This window comes from Phascolarctos cinereus, unplaced genomic scaffold (assembly GCF_003287225.1).
Source record: "Phascolarctos cinereus isolate Bilbo 61053 unplaced genomic scaffold, phaCin_HiC Scaffold_5;HRSCAF=322, whole genome shotgun sequence".
Classification (NCBI taxonomy): domain Eukaryota; kingdom Metazoa; phylum Chordata; class Mammalia; order Diprotodontia; family Phascolarctidae; genus Phascolarctos; species Phascolarctos cinereus.
The window spans coordinates 25468-45081 of NW_027555958.1; the positions used below are offsets into that span (position 1 = coordinate 25468).

At 43.5% G+C, this 19614-nt stretch overlaps 1 protein-coding gene across 3 annotated transcripts; it reads left to right on the forward strand.

The window, feature by feature from the left end:
* Nucleotides 1–50: 50 nt before the first annotated feature.
* On the forward strand, nt 51–11667 carry LOC110203503 (uncharacterized). Of its 3 annotated transcripts, XM_020980005.2 has the most exons (4): nt 51–1101; nt 1290–1384; nt 1675–1801; nt 5873–11667. In XM_020980005.2, the coding sequence occupies exons 2-4, from the start codon at nt 1352–1354 to the stop codon at nt 8086–8088; spliced, it is 2376 nt and encodes a 791-aa protein (XP_020835664.1). In that variant the 5' UTR covers nt 51–1101; nt 1290–1351; the 3' UTR covers nt 8089–11667. The 3 variants fall into 3 exon arrangements, with proteins under 3 accessions (XP_020835664.1, XP_020835662.1, XP_020835663.1); XM_020980003.2 differs by having other exon boundaries at nt 51–1384; XM_020980004.2 differs by having other exon boundaries at nt 51–1384; nt 1753–1801.
* Nucleotides 11668–19614: the final 7947 nt, after the last annotated feature.

The following is a 19614-nucleotide window of genomic DNA, read 5'->3' on the forward strand; positions in this document are numbered from 1 at the left end:
TGGTTTTCGAGGAGTGATATCCAGCTCCTTGGCTATTTGACCAGCAGGGAAGGGGAGACTGGGGAGAGTTGAGGACTCTTCACTCTTCCACCTGGACCCCCAGCCAGCATCACCCTGGACATGCAGCTGGATGGGAAGCAGTAGTGGGTAGAAGCCCTGAGTTCAAGGTCCCAATACTGACTGAGCTGGGCACAGACTGACCCAGACCTTGAATGGGCAGGGTCAGAGGACACAGATGGCTGGGGGGGGGGGGGAGCTTTACAGCCTCTCTTTGGAATTCTTTATTACCAGTGTCTTCCCCCTTCCCATTTTACAGAGGAAACTGAGGCACAAGCAGAGGGTCAGGGATGGGGGAGAACCGCAGGGGCCATTTCAGCCCCGACTCGGGATTAGGACAGCAGCTGTGGACCTCCTCCCAGCAGCCCATTTTCTCTTCTGTTCGCCTGGAGAAGGGTTCAGCCCTAGCATGGCTCTAGCCTGCCCAGACTCCCGCCCCGCCCCGGCAGGGTGCCAGAGCCATCGAGACGAGCGGCCTCCGAGCAGCACGGGAAGTGTGCCCGGTGGGAAGAAGAGGCCCTCCCCCCCACCTCCCGCTGGTCCTCATGACCCTGGCTCCGCCTCCCCTACCCCAAGGTGGGGGTCCTGAAATCATAGAGATGAAGCCCAGAAGGGCCACGGAAAAGCACTAGGTGTTCTGGTTCCTGGCGGACCCATGTGACCTTGGCCCCGCCCTCACCACCCCAACCACCGAGACGGGTCGGCCTCCGGGCAGCCTAGAGCGCACCGGAAGTGCGCTGGGCAGGCGGGGTAGCGGCTCATACCCACGAGCGAGCGGAGGCACTTCCTGTCTATCCCTTGCTGGGCGCACGTGGTTCGTGGGCGCACGTCCCGAGTGGGGACAGCGTCGGGCCGTGGGTTCAAGTCCCGGCGCGGAGCCGAGGGCGCTAACACCTCTCCCCGGGGGCTGTTAGAAGGAGTTGTCAGTGGCGCCTCCCCCCGCGTGGGTTTCCCCCTCCCCCGGGCAGCTCTCTGGCCCCCCACCCCACGTGGGTGACCTGTGGGGGGCGGGGCCTCCTCCTGTGGATCTTCTCTCCTTTCTGGGTAAGTGTCCCCTCCCTTCATGCGTGAGCTCCCGGTGGGGGCATCTCCCCTCCTCCTGCCCACCCCTGAGTGTCTGTGGGGGGTGTCAGCGGTGCCTCCTCCCGTGGGGTCTCCCAAGCCTGAGTGGGTGCCCCGTCCCCTACGAGCCTTGGGTGTTCTCTTTCCCGCGTGTCCGTGTCTCTCCTCAGAGCCGGGGTCCCAGAATCAGGAGCAGCATCGGACCGAGCCCCGCTGGGTCGGGGGCTGCGGGATGGCGGCCACTGGGGCCTCCCGACCCCGGCAGGTGAGACCCCTGCCCCCCTCCCAGCTGCCATCACGGGTGGGCCTGGGGGAGGGGGAGGGCCAAGACACCCCAGGATCTTCCCCTTGGGGACCCCAATTCAGCCTTCCAGTCCTCAGACTTCTCAGGGATGGGGGAGGGGAGGGGGAGCATGATGCACTTAGGACCAGGCTGGGCACCTTTGGAAATTTGGGGGTATCTGCCTCAGGGAGAGGGTCCTGCCTCCTCCCCCTCCTTTCCTCTCCCCCCTCCCACCCATCCCAGGGCTCTGCTCTGATGTGACCTGTCTGCAGGTCTGGGGTCCGGCCCCTGGGATGCTAACTCCGATGGAGCAGCCTGTCCCAAGGACCCTCTTCTTTCCACCTGTGAAGGTTGAGCCGGAGGGGATGACTCAGGATCTGCTGTCCAGGGGAGAGAACGGTGAGTTGGGGGTCTGTTCCGGTCTACTCTGGGGTCTCCCCCTCCAGCCCCTGAAGTTTAAACTCTAGTGACAGGTTTGCCTAATTGGTAATTCAGGAAAGCTGGACCTTAATCTTCCCAGACTATAATTACAGGTGAGGAAGAAAATTGGGGTTCTGTCACTGAGCCCAGTTTTTGTTTTAGGGGACATTTCTCAACTTGGGTTGTTATCTCTTGTTTTTGATTATGGCTCAGTTTCCCACAGGTATCTAACAAGCACGCCCTGTCTTGTCTCTACTGACAACTTCCCCAGGGAGATGGGTAGAGTAGGGTTACCCTCATTTTGCAGAAGAAGCAGCTTCCGTTCACAGAGAGGGAAGCATTTGTCTCTAAGGCAGGGGTCAAAGAAAGTGGATGGGAAAGATTTCATCTTTATTTTCACCAGACTTTAACAGAAAATTAGCATATCCTAATATAATATTTCAAAGTTTTTAGGATGTAAAATTTAAATGAAAAAAAATTCATCATTCCCCTCCCCTTCCTAAAGAAAGGGCCCCTTAGCTTCACCAGACTGCCAAAGGGATCTGAAACACACACAGAAAGGTAAAACTAGAATTCTGCACCAAAGGAGATGTATAAGGTCACTTTAACGTTTGCCTAATACATGGAATAACCTTCACTTTTTTTGAGGCAACATGTTTGTTTTTTCAACTAATAAGCATTTTAAAACTGTTTCTGTCTCTCCCACTACCCCTTCCACCCTCCATCCGCACCCTAATGCACATAGTTGACTAAATAGAAAAGAGCCCCCAAATAAAGCCCTTGGTAGGCAGCTGCATAGACATCAGCAACATCTTTGCTCTTTTGGCCTGGCGGATTGTCCTGGCATTAACCAGAGCTCTGGAATCTGCCAAAGCTGGCTTTCTCTGAGTTACTGCTGCAGTTGTGTAAATGGTTGTTCTTGTTCTGCTCTCATGCCTCTGTCAGTGCAGAGAGATCTCCCAGTATGCTCTGAAAGTCTGCTTCGTCATCTCTTAAAGCACATTTGTATTTTGTTGTATTTGTCCAGTCATTGTCCTGTCTCATTTGTGGCTACCACGAAAAGAGACATCATCAGTCTCTTTGTCCTTCTGGATCCATTCCCTCTTTATTTGCTCTCTGTGAGGTCTAGGGCTGGTCGTGGTGTGTTTGGGTCCGAACCATGGCAGGGTGGTGATTTTGTGGGCCTAGTTACGAATGGCTTTGCAGAACAGCCAGAAGGATCCAGAGCTCCCCAAGAAGGCAGCGATGCCCCCACTGCTTCACCCCCTCCGGCGTCGACTGCCTCCGTTTTCTGTCATCTTTCCCAACTTGCTGGGGGTGAAGTGAAACCTTGGGGTGTTAGAGGTTTAAGCTGTTCTTTCCCATGGTTATTACTAGTTTGCCTTTCTTTCCAGGGTGGTTTGTTCGTACCCTTTGACCCCTTCTGTGTTGTGGAATGGCTCTTGGTCTTCTCTTTTTCCATTAGCTGTCCATATGTCTTGGATCTCAAGCCCTTTTAAGAAAGCCCAGTTGACGGCTCCTCTTTTCCAGCTAAGAGCATTACTATTCGGTCGATGAGTATTTGTTGGTTTTGTTCACAAGTCAGTTTTTCTCATTGCATGTAATCAGTCACCAATTTTCAGGATTGCCACAGTCCTTTGGTTGGTTAAGAATTCACCACCACCCGTGGCTGTGAAAAAGGAGATGATTTACTTCTAATTTTTTAATGATGTGGTCATTAAAATTCTGGCCATTGACCAACTTTGAATTGATTTTGGAATATGGTGTAAAACATTAGTCTAAACCTAATTTTCAGCCAGAGTGTTTACCTTGGGATTACTGCGTTCTGTTATTTCCTGAATCTCTTTTGTCCAGTCTGGGCAGCTTGGTGGGCGGTAGCCCAAGGGTTGGAAAACCTAAGCTGTCCAGCCTCAGACACTCTGTAAAATAGGATTGTTGTGAAGAGGATCAAATGAGAAAATATTCATTTTACATACCTTAAAGCTCCATCTAAGTGCTAGCCATTCATAGTTGTAAATCTGTTCCATGGATAGTTTTCTGTTTGTTAATCTCTGCCAGTTGATTGGGATGATTTCTCCTAGTGTGAGGTCTAAAAATGCTATTTATTGGTACTTCAGTCCTTCCTTTCTTCATTATTTCCCCAGATTCTCAGGATATTTTCTTTTCCCAAAAGAATGTTGTTATTTTGTCTCACTCTGTAAAGGGTCCCTTTGGAAGGTGGATTGGTGTAGCACTAAATTGATAGATTAACTTCAACAGCAGTGTCACTTGTGTGATTGGCACTGCCCAGCCATGAGCATTGAATTTTTTTCCAGCTATTGAAGTTGTCTTTTATTTCCAACCGTTTTGTAATTGTATCGTCAGGTATTGATTGACTCAGAGCTATTTTGTGTGTTTTGTAGTTCTTTTGAGTGGGACTTCTCTTTTTATTATTAGATTCGAGTTTTATAGAAAAGTTGTTGATTTTTGTGAGTTTGTTTTGTAGTCTAAAACTTTACTGAAGCCCTTAATTGTCTCTGTTAGTTTCTTTGCTGATGCCTAAAACTTTAAAGTCATTTCACCTAGGAGTAGTTTTGTGTCTTCTACCAATCTGTAGACTTTTAATTCTTTCACTTGTCATTTCTGTTGCCAGTATTTCTAGAATTATTTCCAATCATTGGGAGGGAATCCTTCCTTTACTACTGTATTTAATGGGAAAACTTTGAGTTTCTTTACTGCTTAGATGATAGCTTTTGGTTTTGAATGTTTTTATTCTTAATGATTAATTATGTTGATTGTTTTCCTAGTGTTGAACCATTCTTGCATTCTAAGTATACATCCAGCTTGATAATAGAAAATGATTTTGAATTAGTAAATTGCTGTAATCTTTTAGCCATAATTTCATTTAATTTCTTTTTAAAAACCTGTTTGTTAATAATATTGACTATAATTCTCTTTCTTTGCTTTATCCTTTCCTAGTTTAGGTATTAGGACTATATTTGCCTCATAGAGCATTTTGGTTGAGTTTTCTAGACCATATGGACCAGGAAGTTTTTTTCTCCCTTTGATAACTCTTTTACAATTCTTTCCTTTCCTGTGATTGGAATATTTAAGATCTTTATTTAGGATTTTGTTCATTTGAGTATTTAACATTTTGGTAGGTCTTTACTTCTTTTACTAACTCTGAGTGCAACTCTCTAACTACCATACCACCCTGTGTTTTGTTTCTGTTTTTCTGGAGGTGATCTGGAACTTCTTTTGATTGTGCTTTGTTTTCTGAATTCACACATTCAGGGCAGGTTTCTTGTGTTATTTTCTGCATTAAGGAATTCAGGTTTTTTTAACTGACACATTATGGGAAACCTATGATTCTTAAATTGCCTTTGCAAGTTGTCTTCAAGGTCAGTAACTTTGGCTTATATAGAGATTATGTGTTCTTTCAAAATGTTTCTCTTTCAATCATAATTCAAAAGTCCAGAGGTATGAAAATGGATCCTACCACCTAACTACTCCTAGACATGATGGACTTAAAATCCAAAATGAAGCGTGCATTTTTGGTCATAGTGATTGTGGCAGTATTTTGCTGGATTATGTGGGGGGGGTTTTTTGTTTTTAATTGTTTTATTTGGGGGGCAGCAGGAGAGAACAGAAGGAAGAATACATAAGTAGGACAGCTTTGAAAACTACGTATTGAATTATAAACCTAAAAGGAAAAATTAGTTGTATATAATAGATTCATAGTTTCATTTATAATTCTCTTTCTTACTATATAAATGGAAATGTTCATTTTACTTGGTGTTATGTTCAGAACTTTCTTAAAATATGGCTTCCAAGTTGCCTTCTGTGATTTTTGCGGGTTCTGTGGCCAGTTAGTGCCGCACTAAGGAAGATCTGGAACCCAGGTTAAGACTGTGAATTATTTTGCCTATCTGTCCATAGGCAGTTCTAGGACCATGTTCTGGACCATGTTCACATTTGGCCCTTCTTACATCTTCCTCACTTTTCATCCCCTAAAGCAGATTTTATCTGAATTCTTTTTCATGCTCTCATTTTGTTTTGTCTTTTTCTAAGGTGATGAGGACAAGACAGGGAATGGAGAGACAGCATTGAAGCATGAAATTGTAGACAGCAATGATTGGCTTTTCCAAGCAGAAGACAAAGTAGACATGCTTAGTGAACATGGAAGCTCTTTTGTCCTGAATGAAGAAACAACTTTGAAACAGAGAATCCTAGATCATAACAACCAGCTCTTCCTCCACACAGAGGAAAAACCAGGCCTGCTTAACAAATATGAAGACTTTTTCAGCAGCCAGAATTCCACCTTAGTTGGATTTAATGTATTCCAAACTAATGAGGCGCCATATGACTGTGGAGAACACTTTGTTACCGTGTCCCACCTCACTCAGCATCAAAGCATTCACACTGGACCAGGGCGCTACGTATGTTATGAGTGTGGGAAAAGTTTTACCCGAAGCTATCACCTCATCCGACATCAGGTTATTCATACTGGAGAGAGACCCTTTTCATGTAGAGAGTGTGGGAAAACTTTCAAGAGAAAATCAACCCTTACTGAGCACCAGAGAATTCACACTGGAGAGAAACCTTATAGATGTAACAAATGTGGGAGAGCGTTCAGTCAAAGCCAAGATCTCTTGGAGCATCAGAAAGTGCACACTGTTGAAAAACCTTACAAATGTGATGACTGTGGAAAGGCTTTTAGTACCAGCTCAAGCCTCCTTCAGCATCAGCTCATCCACACAGGAGAAAAACCCTACAAATGTGGTGAATGTGGGAAAGCCTTCAGAAATAGCTCAAGCCTGCTTCGGCATCAGTTCATCCACACAGGAGAAGAGCTTTATAAATGTGACGAATGTGGGAAAACTTTGAGTAATCGCTCAAGCCTTTTCCAGCATCTAAAAATTCATTCTGGAGAGAAACCCTATCATTGTAATGAATGTGGGAAAGGCTTCATTCGTAACTCATACCTCATTGAACATCAGAGGATTCACACAGGAGAGAAACCCTATGCATGTAAGGAGTGTGGGAAGACTTTCCGACGTTCCTGGTACCTCACAGAGCATCAGAGAAGCCATGCTCCAGAGAGAGCATATAGATGCACTGAGTGTGGGAAAGCCTTCAGAGACAGCTCATGTCACTTCCATCATCAAAAACTCCACACGGGAGAAAAACCCTTTGGTTGTAATGAGTGTGGTATGGCTTTTGGGCGCAAGTCACGGCTTCTGGACCATCAGAGAATCCACACTGGAGAAAAACCCTATGAATGTGAAAAATGTATGAAGAGTTTTAGCCACCGTTCACAACTCCTTGAACATATGAGAACTCATACTGGAGAGAAGCCTTACGAGTGCAATAAATGTGGAAAGTCATTTACTAGGAATTCTGGCTTTATACGTCATCAGAAAATCCATACTGGGGAAAGGCCCTATGAATGTAACCAGTGTGGCAAATGTTTTAGCAATAGTTCATTTCTTATTGAACATGAAAGAATCCATACTACAGAGAAACCTTACAAATGTGAAGAATGTGGGAAAGCTTTCTGTAAGAAATCATACCTCACTGGACATCAGATCACTCACACCAAAGAGAAACCCTATGAATGTCATGAATGTGGGAAATCCTATAATCGGCGTTTCCGTCTTATTGAGCACCAGAGAATTCACACTGGAGAGAAACCCTATGAATGTGGTGAATGTGGGCGATCATTCAGTCGAAGTGCACTTCTTATTGGACATCAGATAATTCACACCAAAGAGAAGCCCTATGTATGTAATCAATGTGGGAAAGCTTTTAGTCTGAGAAAACATCTTGTTCAACATCAGAGCATCCATAAGGATGAGAAACCTTATGAATGCAACGAATGTGGAAAAGCCTTTAGGCACAAATCTACATTTCGTGATCACCAGAAAGTTCACACTGGTGATAAACCCTGTAAATGTAATGAGTGTGGGAAATCCTTCAATCGGACCTTTCATCTTATTGAACACCAGCGGACTCATACTAAAGAGAAACCCTATGAATGTAATGAATGTGGGAAGTGTTTCAGTCGAAGCTCAGTCTTTACTCAGCACCAGAAAATTCATAGTGAAGATCATAAACCTTTTGAATGTAATGAGTGTGGAAAATCTTTCACTCGAAATTCCGTCTTTATTAAACACCAGAAAATTCACACAAAAGAGAACAAACCCAATGAATATGGGAAATCCTTCAGTCAAAACTCAGTCTATATTCAACAGCAGGAAATACATACTAAAGAGAATCTAGATTAATGAAGATGTTTTTGTTGCGATGTCACAGCTTTTTCAGAATTGAATATTACACTTGGGGGAGAGGTGGTGATGGTGAGAAAAGCCTTTGTCATACCTCAAGCTTTATTCAGCACATATGGGTTTACTAGGAAGCAAACCAGGAATTCTGATGGATAGAAACTTATAATTAAATTTATCCAAGACCTGTTGAATCAGATATACAGGGAACTTCCACAGGACCAATTAAAGCTTTGACAGTGTGGGGGAGATATACTAAAAGTATCAGCAAGCTGTGACTAAGCCATCCCTTCTGGAAAGGAGTTCACCCCATATTTTTGTGTGCCGGGTGAGCTGATTTTGGTAATATAAATTATATTAATCCAGAGTAGTAGAAACGAGGTTATCGCATGTTACCAGCTCGGCAAAAGCTTAAATGCTGGGGATACTACCCATGTCCCTTAAAAAAAGTTTCATTTCACCACTTTTTTTTTCACCCCATGTAATGGTAGATCCTCCTTCCTTGCTTTCCCCCCTATGGAATCCTCCCTTACAACAAAGACAGCAAGCAAATTAGGCTTACAAAATGACAGTGTCTGATGATTGAGGCAATATTCTGTACCCATCACCACCTTCCACTTTTTTCCAAAGAGGAGGGAAGTGTTTCCTCCTTGTCTATCCAGCATCAAGGTTGGCCATTGTGGTTCAGCTGTCCCTTAGGACTATTCTGTTTATCTTCTTTTCATTATTGTGTGTACCATCTGCCTGGTTCTGCTTAGTTAGGGGGATCTGAGTTTAAATTCTCTTTTGTTGCTTACTATCTGTGGGAATGTGGCTATGTCGCTAGCTTTCTGGATCTTATTTTTCTTATCTGCAAAATGAGGGCACTGAAATATATAGCCTCTGGGGTCTCTTCTGGCTCTAAATCAATGGTCCTAAATCTTTCTGTATTTCTCTGAATTTTTCATATTCATGATTTCTTATAACACAATAATATTCCATTATTTATGTTCCATAGCTTAGCCGTTTCCCAATGGATGGATAGCTTTTTTTTTCCTTCTACTACTAAGTAGTAGAAAATTATAAATGTTTTAGTATATATGGGCCAATTCTATTATTGGACATATGCCTAGTAGTGAGATCAGTAAATCAGAGCATATGGTTGGGTGACTTTTCTCCTGTAATTCTCAACCGATTGTCAAAATCATAGAAGTTTTCTGCCTCTCCATTAGCCTGTCTTCAGTGGTCTATTTCCTCTATCATCTTTGCCTACTGAATGGGTGTGAGGTAAAGGCTAAGTTGTTTAAATGGTATGTCTCTCACTATTTATTAGTGGTGGTTTGCTGTTTCCATTTCTTTGGAATATCTTGTTATTGACCACTTACCTCTTTGGGTGTGTCTTAGACATGTGTGAGTTACCTCCATTTTGGATATTAGATTTTCGAAAGATAACTGATGCAAAGATTTTCCCCATTCCACCATATCTTCTGGCTACATTGTTTTATCCAAAAGCATTCTAGTCTTATATCATCAAAATTGTCTAATTTGTCTTATGGACTCTCGTTCAGTTTTGGGGGGGGTTTTTTGTTTGTTTTGTTTTTGTTTCCTCATCCAAAGATAATGTATGATGACGATCTAATCACAACTTCTGTCATCAGAGAGTTCTTAAATCATAATTTGTATCGACTAATCCCTCTAACTTTGAAGGATCAGGCAGCAAAGAGATATAATTTGAGAAGAGAAACATCAGGGCTAGTTTTGCAGGAAATTGTAGCCCAACTGCTTCCCTGCTGTTCAAGCAAGAGCAGACTGATTTAACCAATAAATGCATATTGAACCAGAGGTGCATGTTGCATCGAATAGGATTTGTTCATCAGGTTTCCACCTCCTCTCTCCCAGAATAGTTTGTAGTATAAATGAAGTTTCCAGTGTTGCTGAGGGCATGCTAGCATGAGGATGTAAGATAAGTCTACTCTTAAAGCAGCCCAGCTCTGACCAAGCCTTTATGATACCTTGGGTTCAAGATTGGATTAAGATGAAGCAGCAGGGAATGCTTAGCGGTTAATAAAAGGAGGCTTATTTAACCACAACTAGGGGAGAGTGTTCAGAGTGGGAAGGAATGTTCAAAAGGAAAACACACGTGATCTTGTTGAGCATAGCTTCTCTCCCCTGTCCACCAACTGGAGCACCACCGTTTTGGCTACTTGGTTCATTTATTGGAACATGTAGTGTCCTGAACCAAGTAGTAAGGATGGTTCCAATGTCTTTTAAAGAAAACTGGCCTCCCCTGGATAAGGTGGGACCTGAGGATATTGCTCCCACCACAGCTCTCAAGTATCAAAACACTAAGCTAGAGTCCCAGCTGGTTATTTCTAACATTTTAAAACACTGCACAGTATTTTGACTGGCTCCAGCTCTCTTTATTGCAGGCAAAGAAGAGGTCAGATTAAACCGTACAAAGTATGTTGCAAGTTAGGTGAGGACAAACTACTGTACATACAAGCACAGGTTTTTAAATTTTTTTAACATTTGTATTTAAAGTTTTGAGTTCCAAATTCCATCTGTCCTCCCCACCCGCGACAGTAAGCAATCAGATATAAGTTATACATGTGCAATTATGTAAAACATTTCCAGATTAGTCATTTTGTACAAGAAGACTGGAGTAAAAGAAAAAAAATGAAAGGAAAAAAACCTGGAAAATAGTCTGCTTCAGTCTGTATTCAATATCAGTTCTTCCTCTGGAGGCGGAGAGTCTGCTTTATCATGAGTCTTTTGGGATTGTCTTGGATTATTGTATTGCTGAGAAGAGCTTAAGTCATTCACAGTTCTTCATCAAACAAGATTGCTGTTACTGTGTACAACGTTCTGGTTCTGTTCACTTTACTTTGCATCAGTTCATATAAGTCTTTCCAGGTTTCTCTGAAATCATCCTGCTTGTCATTTATTACAGTGCAATAATATTCCATTACAACCATATACCACTGATGGGCATTCCTTTGATTTCCGATTCTTAGCCACCACAGAAAGAGCTGCTTTAAATATTTTTGTACAAATAGGTAAAGGTAGTTTTTGAGAGAGATCAACAAAGGAGCTCTAAAAATCATTTTGCCTCATTGATTCAGGACTTGTAAGAAACCTCAAAGGGGAGGCATGATTCTTTCATTACAGGTCCTATGAACAGGAAGCTGCCTGTGCAGGGAAAAGAACTGATTTGGGAATTAAAGCCTACACAGTTGTAAATCAGAAGCCCATATGGTACATTCCTATTGATTTGGGGGGGGGGGGGTGAGGCAGTCAGGGTTAGGTGACTTGCCCAAGGTGACACAGCTAGTAAATGTCAAGTGTCTGAGATCAGATTTGAACTTGGACTTTCCTGATTCTAGGGCTGGTGCTCTATTCACTGTGCCACCTAGCTGCCCCTTGATTTTGATAACTGGAAAAAGATGTAGCCAGAAAAATGGATGTGGAAATTACCAGTTCCAAAAAAAGGATGAAACCAATCTCAGAATGCCCGTTCGGAGCCCCTGTTGGAGTGTAACATTTCCAAGTAAGAGTTTTCCATCTCTGTGGACACTTGATGGGTATAAACACATTTGCAAACTTTGTGAGGTAGTTTTCTTTTCTAACCTTCCCAAAGGAAAAAACTCTTCATCTGTGAGACAAATTCAGGCATCCTTGGGTATTTATTGTGAGGAGCCCTGCCTGCCCTAAAAAGAGCCCAGGGAATCTGTCCTTCCAGGAGAATCCTGCTGGAGTCCTGAGGGCTTCTACCCTAACCCACTTCCTAGGCCATCAACAGCTTCTCTCAGAATTCTGATGTGTATCCTAGTTCACGGCAAATGTGAGCTGCACTTGTAGGACAGCTGTCTGGTTCAGGAAGGGGTCAAGCTGTGTTCCAGCTGACATTTTGCAAACAAGTGCCCAAAGAGGACTGGCAGCCCCTTTTTTGTCCCAAGGAATTGCCCAATAGTCCAGGCTCTCACTCCAGCCCAGAGTCATGTGCACGGCTCTGACTTGGCTTTGGGGTTGCTGTCTCCCTGCTGGAGCAGTCAAACCCACCAGTTTTGTACCAGCGTTTGCTGGTGCCCTTTCTGCCTGGAGGCTCTGTGGACCATCCATGCTCAATATCTTCAATGACTTTTTTATAGAAGTAAGGCTCATAACTAGTCTCAGTTGAGGTTAAGCCAGCCTTCCTTCCCAGAGGTGGTCAGGGAGACTAGGCAGGCTAGCCTGGGAATGGGGAGAAGTGTTACAGGAAAACAGGTTTGTGGCGGCCTGGATGGGGTGAGACCTTGAGACTCCAGGCCTAATGGAGTCTTCAAGTGAGATACAGTAGAGGCAGAAAGGCTTAGAATGCAAGTGAGGTGCTGACCATACCAAGAGCCAATGGAAAGCAGACAAACTCCCCTAAGAATTATGTAGTTGGTGACAGCCAATGGAAGGCTTGGGAACATAGTGCTAAGGAAAAACCTGTCCAGGGTTTAAATAGCAATCCCTATTCAGCACCCATCAGGCTGGCTAGAAAGAGGAAAGGGGGAGTTGACCCTGATTGCATCCTGCTGTGCCCTGTATTTAATGTCCATGCTATTTGATACTGCTCGGAAAGTATTGTCTAACCTTGTAAGGTTTAGGGCTATTAAATAGAAGCCAGTCTATAAGCTTTTCTCCCACAATGCGGCCTTGAATCAGTTAAGGATTTACATTTGGGACATTTTAAAGCACACTTGCCAAGCTGCCTTCAGTGACACCAAAGTTGGAGAGGAAGCTTCTCCCTGAGGGGCAGCAGGAGCTACACCGAGGTCTCTGCATCTTCACCTGTGCTAACCAGCTGCAGGTGGTATGGGAAGGATAACCACTCCAGTGTCGTAGCTACTGGTGCCTGCCTATGTGGAGAGCCATCCACTTTCCTCCAGCAATGTGGCTGGGTGTTCTGCAGCCAGTAAATGAGCCAGAGCAAGGTTTGTAAGGGTCTTGGAGGCCAGGAAGCCCTTGGTCCAGATGCAGCTGAGTGGCCCCCAGGGCCATCTGCATCTTTGGGATATCAGCTATTTTGTCTGAGGCTCAGGGTGGACCCTGCACCTGTGTTCCCTAGAAGGCCATCACTCTTTGTCTCAGGGAAGCAGATCTCAACACGTTTGTGTTCTAGGCCTCATCGTCAACTGGAAGTGACTGAATCTTCAAGGAGGCAGCCAATGTTTACCAGGTTCTGAACTGAGAAGACTGCGAGGACTGGACCTGGGATTGGGGTCCTCACTGCTGACGTTCTGTAGAGGTTTGCAAAGTGCTTTACTACATCATTCTACTTGAACCTATGTTTGGAGCTGGAAGGGGCACTTGGAGGTCCTCTAGGGCAAGACTTCTTAAACACAATGAATGCAAGTAAAACACATTTATTAAGCACTTACTGTGTGTTAAGTGCAGGGATACAAAGAGGAAGGAATACACATTTATATAGGACCTACTATGTGTCAGGCACTGTGCTAAGCATTCTTTATAGATATTTGAACCTCACAACCTTGTGAGGCAGGTACAATTTTGACCATTTAGCAGTTGAGGAAACTAACTTGAACAGGGTTACCCAGCTAGTCAGTGTCTGAGGCTGGATTTGAATTCAGGTCTTCCTTGGTGTAGGCCCAGCACTCTGTCCACTGCGTCATTAGCTGCCTCAGAAAAAACTGTCCCTACTCTCCAGGAACTTACCTTCTATGATAAGAAGAGAAGTCCTGCATTCTTGGGATGAATGAAAAAGCATTTATTAAATACAACATGCAAGGTATTTGTATCCTAATGAGGAGGACAGTACACGTGGAAGGTTTTTGGCTGCGAGTTAGCCAGAAAGGCCTTCAGGTGTTCCTTAGAGCATCACCATTGACTGTAAGGCCTCTCTTTGGTGTCCTTTCCGCTAGTGAAATGCCAGTTTGCCAAGGACTTCAGTGATGAACCTTCCTCTAGTGTATCTTAAGTAGCTATGACAGCAGCAGCATAGAAACAGGTGGCTAGGGTCTGCTTCCTCAGGTGATGGCTGTTGGGGCTGGTTGGAAGCAGGACTGAGTCTAAGGGTGCTGCTCCTCCCGGAGTTCTTGGGCTGTGCCATCTGTTAGCGCTGGTGAGGAAGCTTCTCCATGATGGCAATAGGGTCCAGGCTACAGACAGCACTGGCAGCCTGTGATGTGACTGCTCTTCCCCAGGCTCTGGGGCTCTCTCCATCAGGGGATGAGGAGAGGTAGCTTGACTTGCCTGGCATACACTGCTTCCTGTAGTAACACATTGCGGAAAAGAGATTGGAAGCTGCCGAGAGTCAATCTTAGAGGTGAATCGTGGCTGGCATTTGTATGGCAGCATAAGAGTTGCAAAGGCCTTTATAGCCATGGGGTCCTATAAACCCTGTTATCCCTAGTCTACAGATGTGGAAGCTGAGGCTCTGAGAGGTGTGATGGCTTGCCTAGGGCTGCACAGCTATTCAGTGTCAAGATAGAATTTGAACCCAGGTCCTTCTGACTCAAGCCAAACCACTAGACCAGGGGTGGGGAACCTGAGGCTACTTGTGGCCTAGGTCCTTGGGTGTGGCCTGTTGCCTGAGCCCAAGTTACCCACCCCTGCCATAGCCCAAGGGCAACCCTAAAGCTTTGGTCACAGCAGAAAAAAATCCTGAATGACATCCAGGCAGCCTTGACCTGAGCCATAGCAGAAAACTGGGCCAAACAATTAATGCCCAATTGAGGTGGTGTCTCAAGATGAAGCAGATCCTGCTTAAACCAAAGAGGTTCTCCTTTTGATCCAAGTGTAGGCTCTCAACCCAGACACTGAGGTTAGTGATAAAAGCAAGCCAAAGAAAATGGCAAATACCATGAAAAACCTTAGGCTGAGACACCCAAGAGATAAATCCCAAAGAAGAGAGTAACCCCCAAATACAAATAGAGCCTCAGAGGTGGGGGGGAAATGTCCTGACCACAAAGATTACGAGAGTACCTGCAAGAAATAAAACAAGATGCACGCTAGAGTAGCTAGGGAGGAAATAAAGTCAAGGAGAATTGATGCTGGTTTAATCTTGGGATATGAACAGGCAGGTCTCAAAGACTTATCAACAAACATGAAAAAATGCTCCAAATCACTATGAGAGTAATGCACATGTATCAGTAAGGTGTTACGGGCTGCGTAGCACTTATAATTTGTTTCACAGGTTCAGATCTGTACCCACAAAGACACGTTCACACTTTTCCTAGCTTATAAATGATTTAATAATGATAATAATCATAAACATACATGCACATAAATGTGATTAAATATGATTATGCAATCTTAGAAGCAAAGACTATTAACAGAGAGAAAGATAAAGAAGAAGAAATACATCACCAATCTGAGGAAGCACCACCTCCTGAACATCTGGCTGGGGGAGTCCTGTATCACAGCCGTCAGGGTCTCCCTTGGGAAAGTCCCTATGGCAGAGCGTCCTCTCTGAGAGAGACTCCCCAAAGTCACTTTCCCAAGAAAGACCCTTGAAAGGGATATAGAGAAATAGTCACACCAATGATTCGTGGTGAAGTTGCAGTCATTCAGAAAAGCTTTTAGAAATATGCCCCCAGATTCCATACCACTACTAGATCTAGAAGAGATAAAAGAACAAGAAAAGAGACATATATACGAAATATAACAGCTCTTTCAGCAATTAGAAATGAAGAGAGTGCCTACCTATTGAATGGGTAAGCAAATTATGGTATGTGAATGTAATATTTGCCATAAATGACAACATGTACAGTTTCAGAGGAAATGGAAGACTTCTAAGTGAAGTGAGCAGAGCTAGGAGAACAATTTATACAATGACAACATTTAAAAAAAAACAACTGATGTGTTTCCATTTCAAAATGTCTATTCAGCTCTAGCCTTTTCAGCAGGAATTCATGGAAATTCTCTGTCTCATTAAATGTCTATTTTCTCCCCTATAGGATTATACTTAGCCTTGCTATATAGGTTTTTCTGGGTTGTAAGTCTTTACCTTTTGGGACGATCATTCCAAGCTCCATTTTCTTCTCGAGTGACAGCTGTCAAGTCTTATGTAACCCTGACTGTGGCTCCTCATTGTTTGAGCTCTCTTTTGGACTACTTTCATTGTGTGCAGACTAATTTAGTGTTAAGGTTTGTGTATACACAAACACAGACACATTCATTTCTTCTGTTGTTTTAGCACCATAAGCTTTGAGAACTCTGGTGTAATGACCAACCACGATGCCAAGGAGTGAGGAACAAGCAGAGTACCCCCACTCCCCTCTTAACAGAGATGTGATAAAATTAAGGTGCAGGATGAGATAGACGTTTTTGGAAATGGCCAATGTAGGAAGTTGTTTTATTTGACTGTGTGTATTTGTTATGAGGGTTTTTAATTGTTCAGTGAGAGGGGAGAGTGAGAAGAATAGAAAAATCAGGAAAGAAAGGTAGAAGGAAAAAGAGTAAAAGAAACTGCTTACTTCCTTCCAGTTTCACATGTCAGTTTATTTTCTCAAAAATGGAAAATGCTTGGAATGTTCTCCTGCATATGTGATCAAATAAGCTACAATGCAACATGAACTGAAGCTGGGGGAGAAGCAAAAAAAGGATTCTATAGTTTTTGTTTTGTATATATGGGGAGAGAGAGATCAAACAAGAGACAGACCTGCTGCTTGGAATGGAGACAACACTGATGACAGAGAGAAGGCAGAGCTGTTGAATTATTTTGCTTCTGAGTTTTCAGCCAAGGAAAATGATCTTTGAACTGGAAAATAGAAACATACCATTTATACCTCTCTTCTTTATCTCAAAACTTTGACCACACACACACACACACACACACACACACACACCCCTTGCTCTCCCTTTCCCCAGCTAATGAAATAGCCCTTCTTTGTCATGGCTAGTTTCTCTACACGTGCCCTTAACACTCTTTGGTGCCACACCTTCCAAACTGCAGTCACAGGTTGGGTCTCCTGAGGGATAACTACATCATCCAGGTATTGAGGAGTAACCCTGAGGAATGAAGATAAGCCCTCACTGGTGTTCTCCCCATCAACAACCAACCGGTAGCCTCATTCATATTAAAATTAATATGAATGTATTTCTTCTCCCTCCCACCCCTTACTAAGTAAAAAAAAGTCTATTTCATTCTGTACCCTGAGTTCATTGTATCTTTGAGGAGGTGAGTAGCAGGTTTTCTCATCAATTCTCTAGAACTATGGTTGATCATTGCATGGACCCAAGTAATTAAGTCTTTAAAATGGTGTTATTCTTGTATAGGTTGTTCTCATGCTGTTCACTTTAATCTATACCAATTCATATGACGCTTTCCAAAATTATAAAGGCTTTTAGGGCAAAGAAAATTCAATTAAGCAGGTGTTTAATAAATGTTAATGATTGGATGTCGTGTAAACATCTTAAACTCAACATCCAAAATAGAACTCGCCACCTGTCCCTGCCCTCCCCCCAAGCCTTTCTCTCTTTCCAATTTCCCTGTGTAGATGATACCTGTAGAATTAACCTTTATGACACCTCATCATATCAGATACATTGAAATAGCTGCTGGGGGGGTCTCCAACAACACCCATTCTCTACTCCATCACCAAAGTGATCATCTTAAAGTGCAAGTCTAACTCCTCATTAAATTCCAGAGGCTCCCAAATATAAAGTCCTCTTTCCTGTTTGACATTTGAAGTTGACCCTATTAACTATGATTGAGGCAGCTATATGGCACAGTGAGTGCTGGGCTTGGAGTTAGGAGGACCTGAGTTCAAATCTGTCTTCAGACACCTAGTAGCTGTGTGACTCTGGGCAAGTCACTTGGCCCCTCTCAGCCTGCCTCCGTCTCCTCATCTACAAAGTGGGGGTGATAGCACCTACCTCCCAGGTCCTGTGTGAGTGTAAAATGAGATGATGATTGTGAAGTGCTTAAAGTAGTCTCCATGTAATTTTTTGGTTAAGATTCAGTGGATTTTCCACATGCACTAGAATGTGACCTTCAAGTGTTTGGGCCTCAGCAATGGGCCAATGTCAAGCCGTCTTATGCTGTCACTCAATGACATCAATCTGCCACTCAGGAATTGCTTTGGCTGCATCACAGAGATGTCGATATGCGCTATCATGAGCACACTCACTTGATATTCTGTTGCTTTTTTTATTCGATGTTGTGAGCACATTACTATGTGCTCTAGTGTATTCATACCCCGAGTGATTGCGATGTCTCTTCTCCCCTGTCCTTGGCTCAAACCCCCACCAGCTAGGTTGCCTCCCCACACACGCATCCACTGTTAGGCAATAGTTACCCAAAAGTTAGCTTTTGCTGTTGTTCAGTTGTGTCCAAATGTGCATGACCCCTTGGACATTGTCCATGGGGTTTTCTTAGCAAAGATACTGGAGTGATTTGCCATTTCCTTCTTCAGTGTGTCCCCATTTTACTGACAAGGAACTGAGGCAAACAGGATTAAGTGACTTGCCCAGGGCCACACAGCTAAGTAAGTGTCTGAAGCTAAGTTTGAACTCATTCCAGGCCTGGCACTCTATCCACTGCACCACCTAGCTGCCCATGCCATATAAATACCAATTAGCTTTTACAAAGGGATATTACTTTGGAGACATAATAGTAAGGGTTAGTGTTGGGGGCGAGGTAGGTGGCAGGTTGTGAGGAGCTTTAAATGTCAAAGATCCTGGAGGCCATAAGGAGTTTAATGACGTGGTCAGAAAAATGACTTTGGCAGCTGTGTGGGAATCAGATTGCAGCAAAGAGAGGCTAGAGACACTGGCTAGAGCCTATTGTGATAGTCCATGTGAGCAGCAATGAGGTCCTGAGTGACACCGACCCATAGGGACAGAAGCAGGTGGGACACAGACCGAGTCTCTGCTGCTAGGGACTTGCAATTCATGCCAGATGCTGCCTGCTCTATAAATCCTTGAAAAACTTATGGGGACAACACAATGTATTTGGAGGAACCAATTTGTGTGAACAAAGGGGCTTAGTACATTCCTTGAATAATATACTTTCCCTACATCCAATACAGTTTACTCCAATTTGATGGTTATTAGTGGTAATTAATATGGTAGATCTCTTTCTTTTTTATTTTTTGTTACATTTTAAGCTCCAAACTGTTTCCCTCCCCACTCCCACATTAGAGAAGGCCATCATTTAACAGTGATTTATAAATGTATGGAAAACCACACTATACATACTTCTATTTATCCATGCTTTCTCTGGAGGTGAATAGTATCTTCCTTCATAGGTCCTTTGTAGTTTGTTTGAGTATTTATAGTACTCAGAATAACTTGATTTTTCACAATTATTCTTCAAATGATATTATTGTGACTATATACAAAGCTTTCTTGGTTCTGCTCACTTCATTCTTTATTATTTCATGCAAGTCTTTCCATCTCTTTTGGTCTTTTTTGCCTGTTTTATTCTTTTTTTTTCAATTTTTAAGATAATTTATTTTCCTCCAATTATATGCAAAAACAATTTTAAACATTCACTTTTTAAAATGTTTGAGTTCCAAATTCTGTCTCTCCCTCCTTTCCTCCCCCGCCCCCAAGATGGCA

Excerpts from the sequence above, each read along its gene's own strand:
- LOC110203503 (XM_020980003.2), top strand. The coding sequence starts at position 1,121 with ATGCGTGAGCTCCCGGTGGGGGCATCTCCCCTCCTCCTGCCCACCCCT. Across the intron at positions 1,385-1,674 it reads GGGCCTCCCGACCCCGGCAG|GTCTGGGGTCCGGCCCCTGG; the intron begins GTGAGACCCCTG and ends ACCTGTCTGCAG. Across the intron at positions 1,802-5,872 it reads GCTGTCCAGGGGAGAGAACG|GTGATGAGGACAAGACAGGG; the intron begins GTGAGTTGGGGG and ends TCTTTTTCTAAG.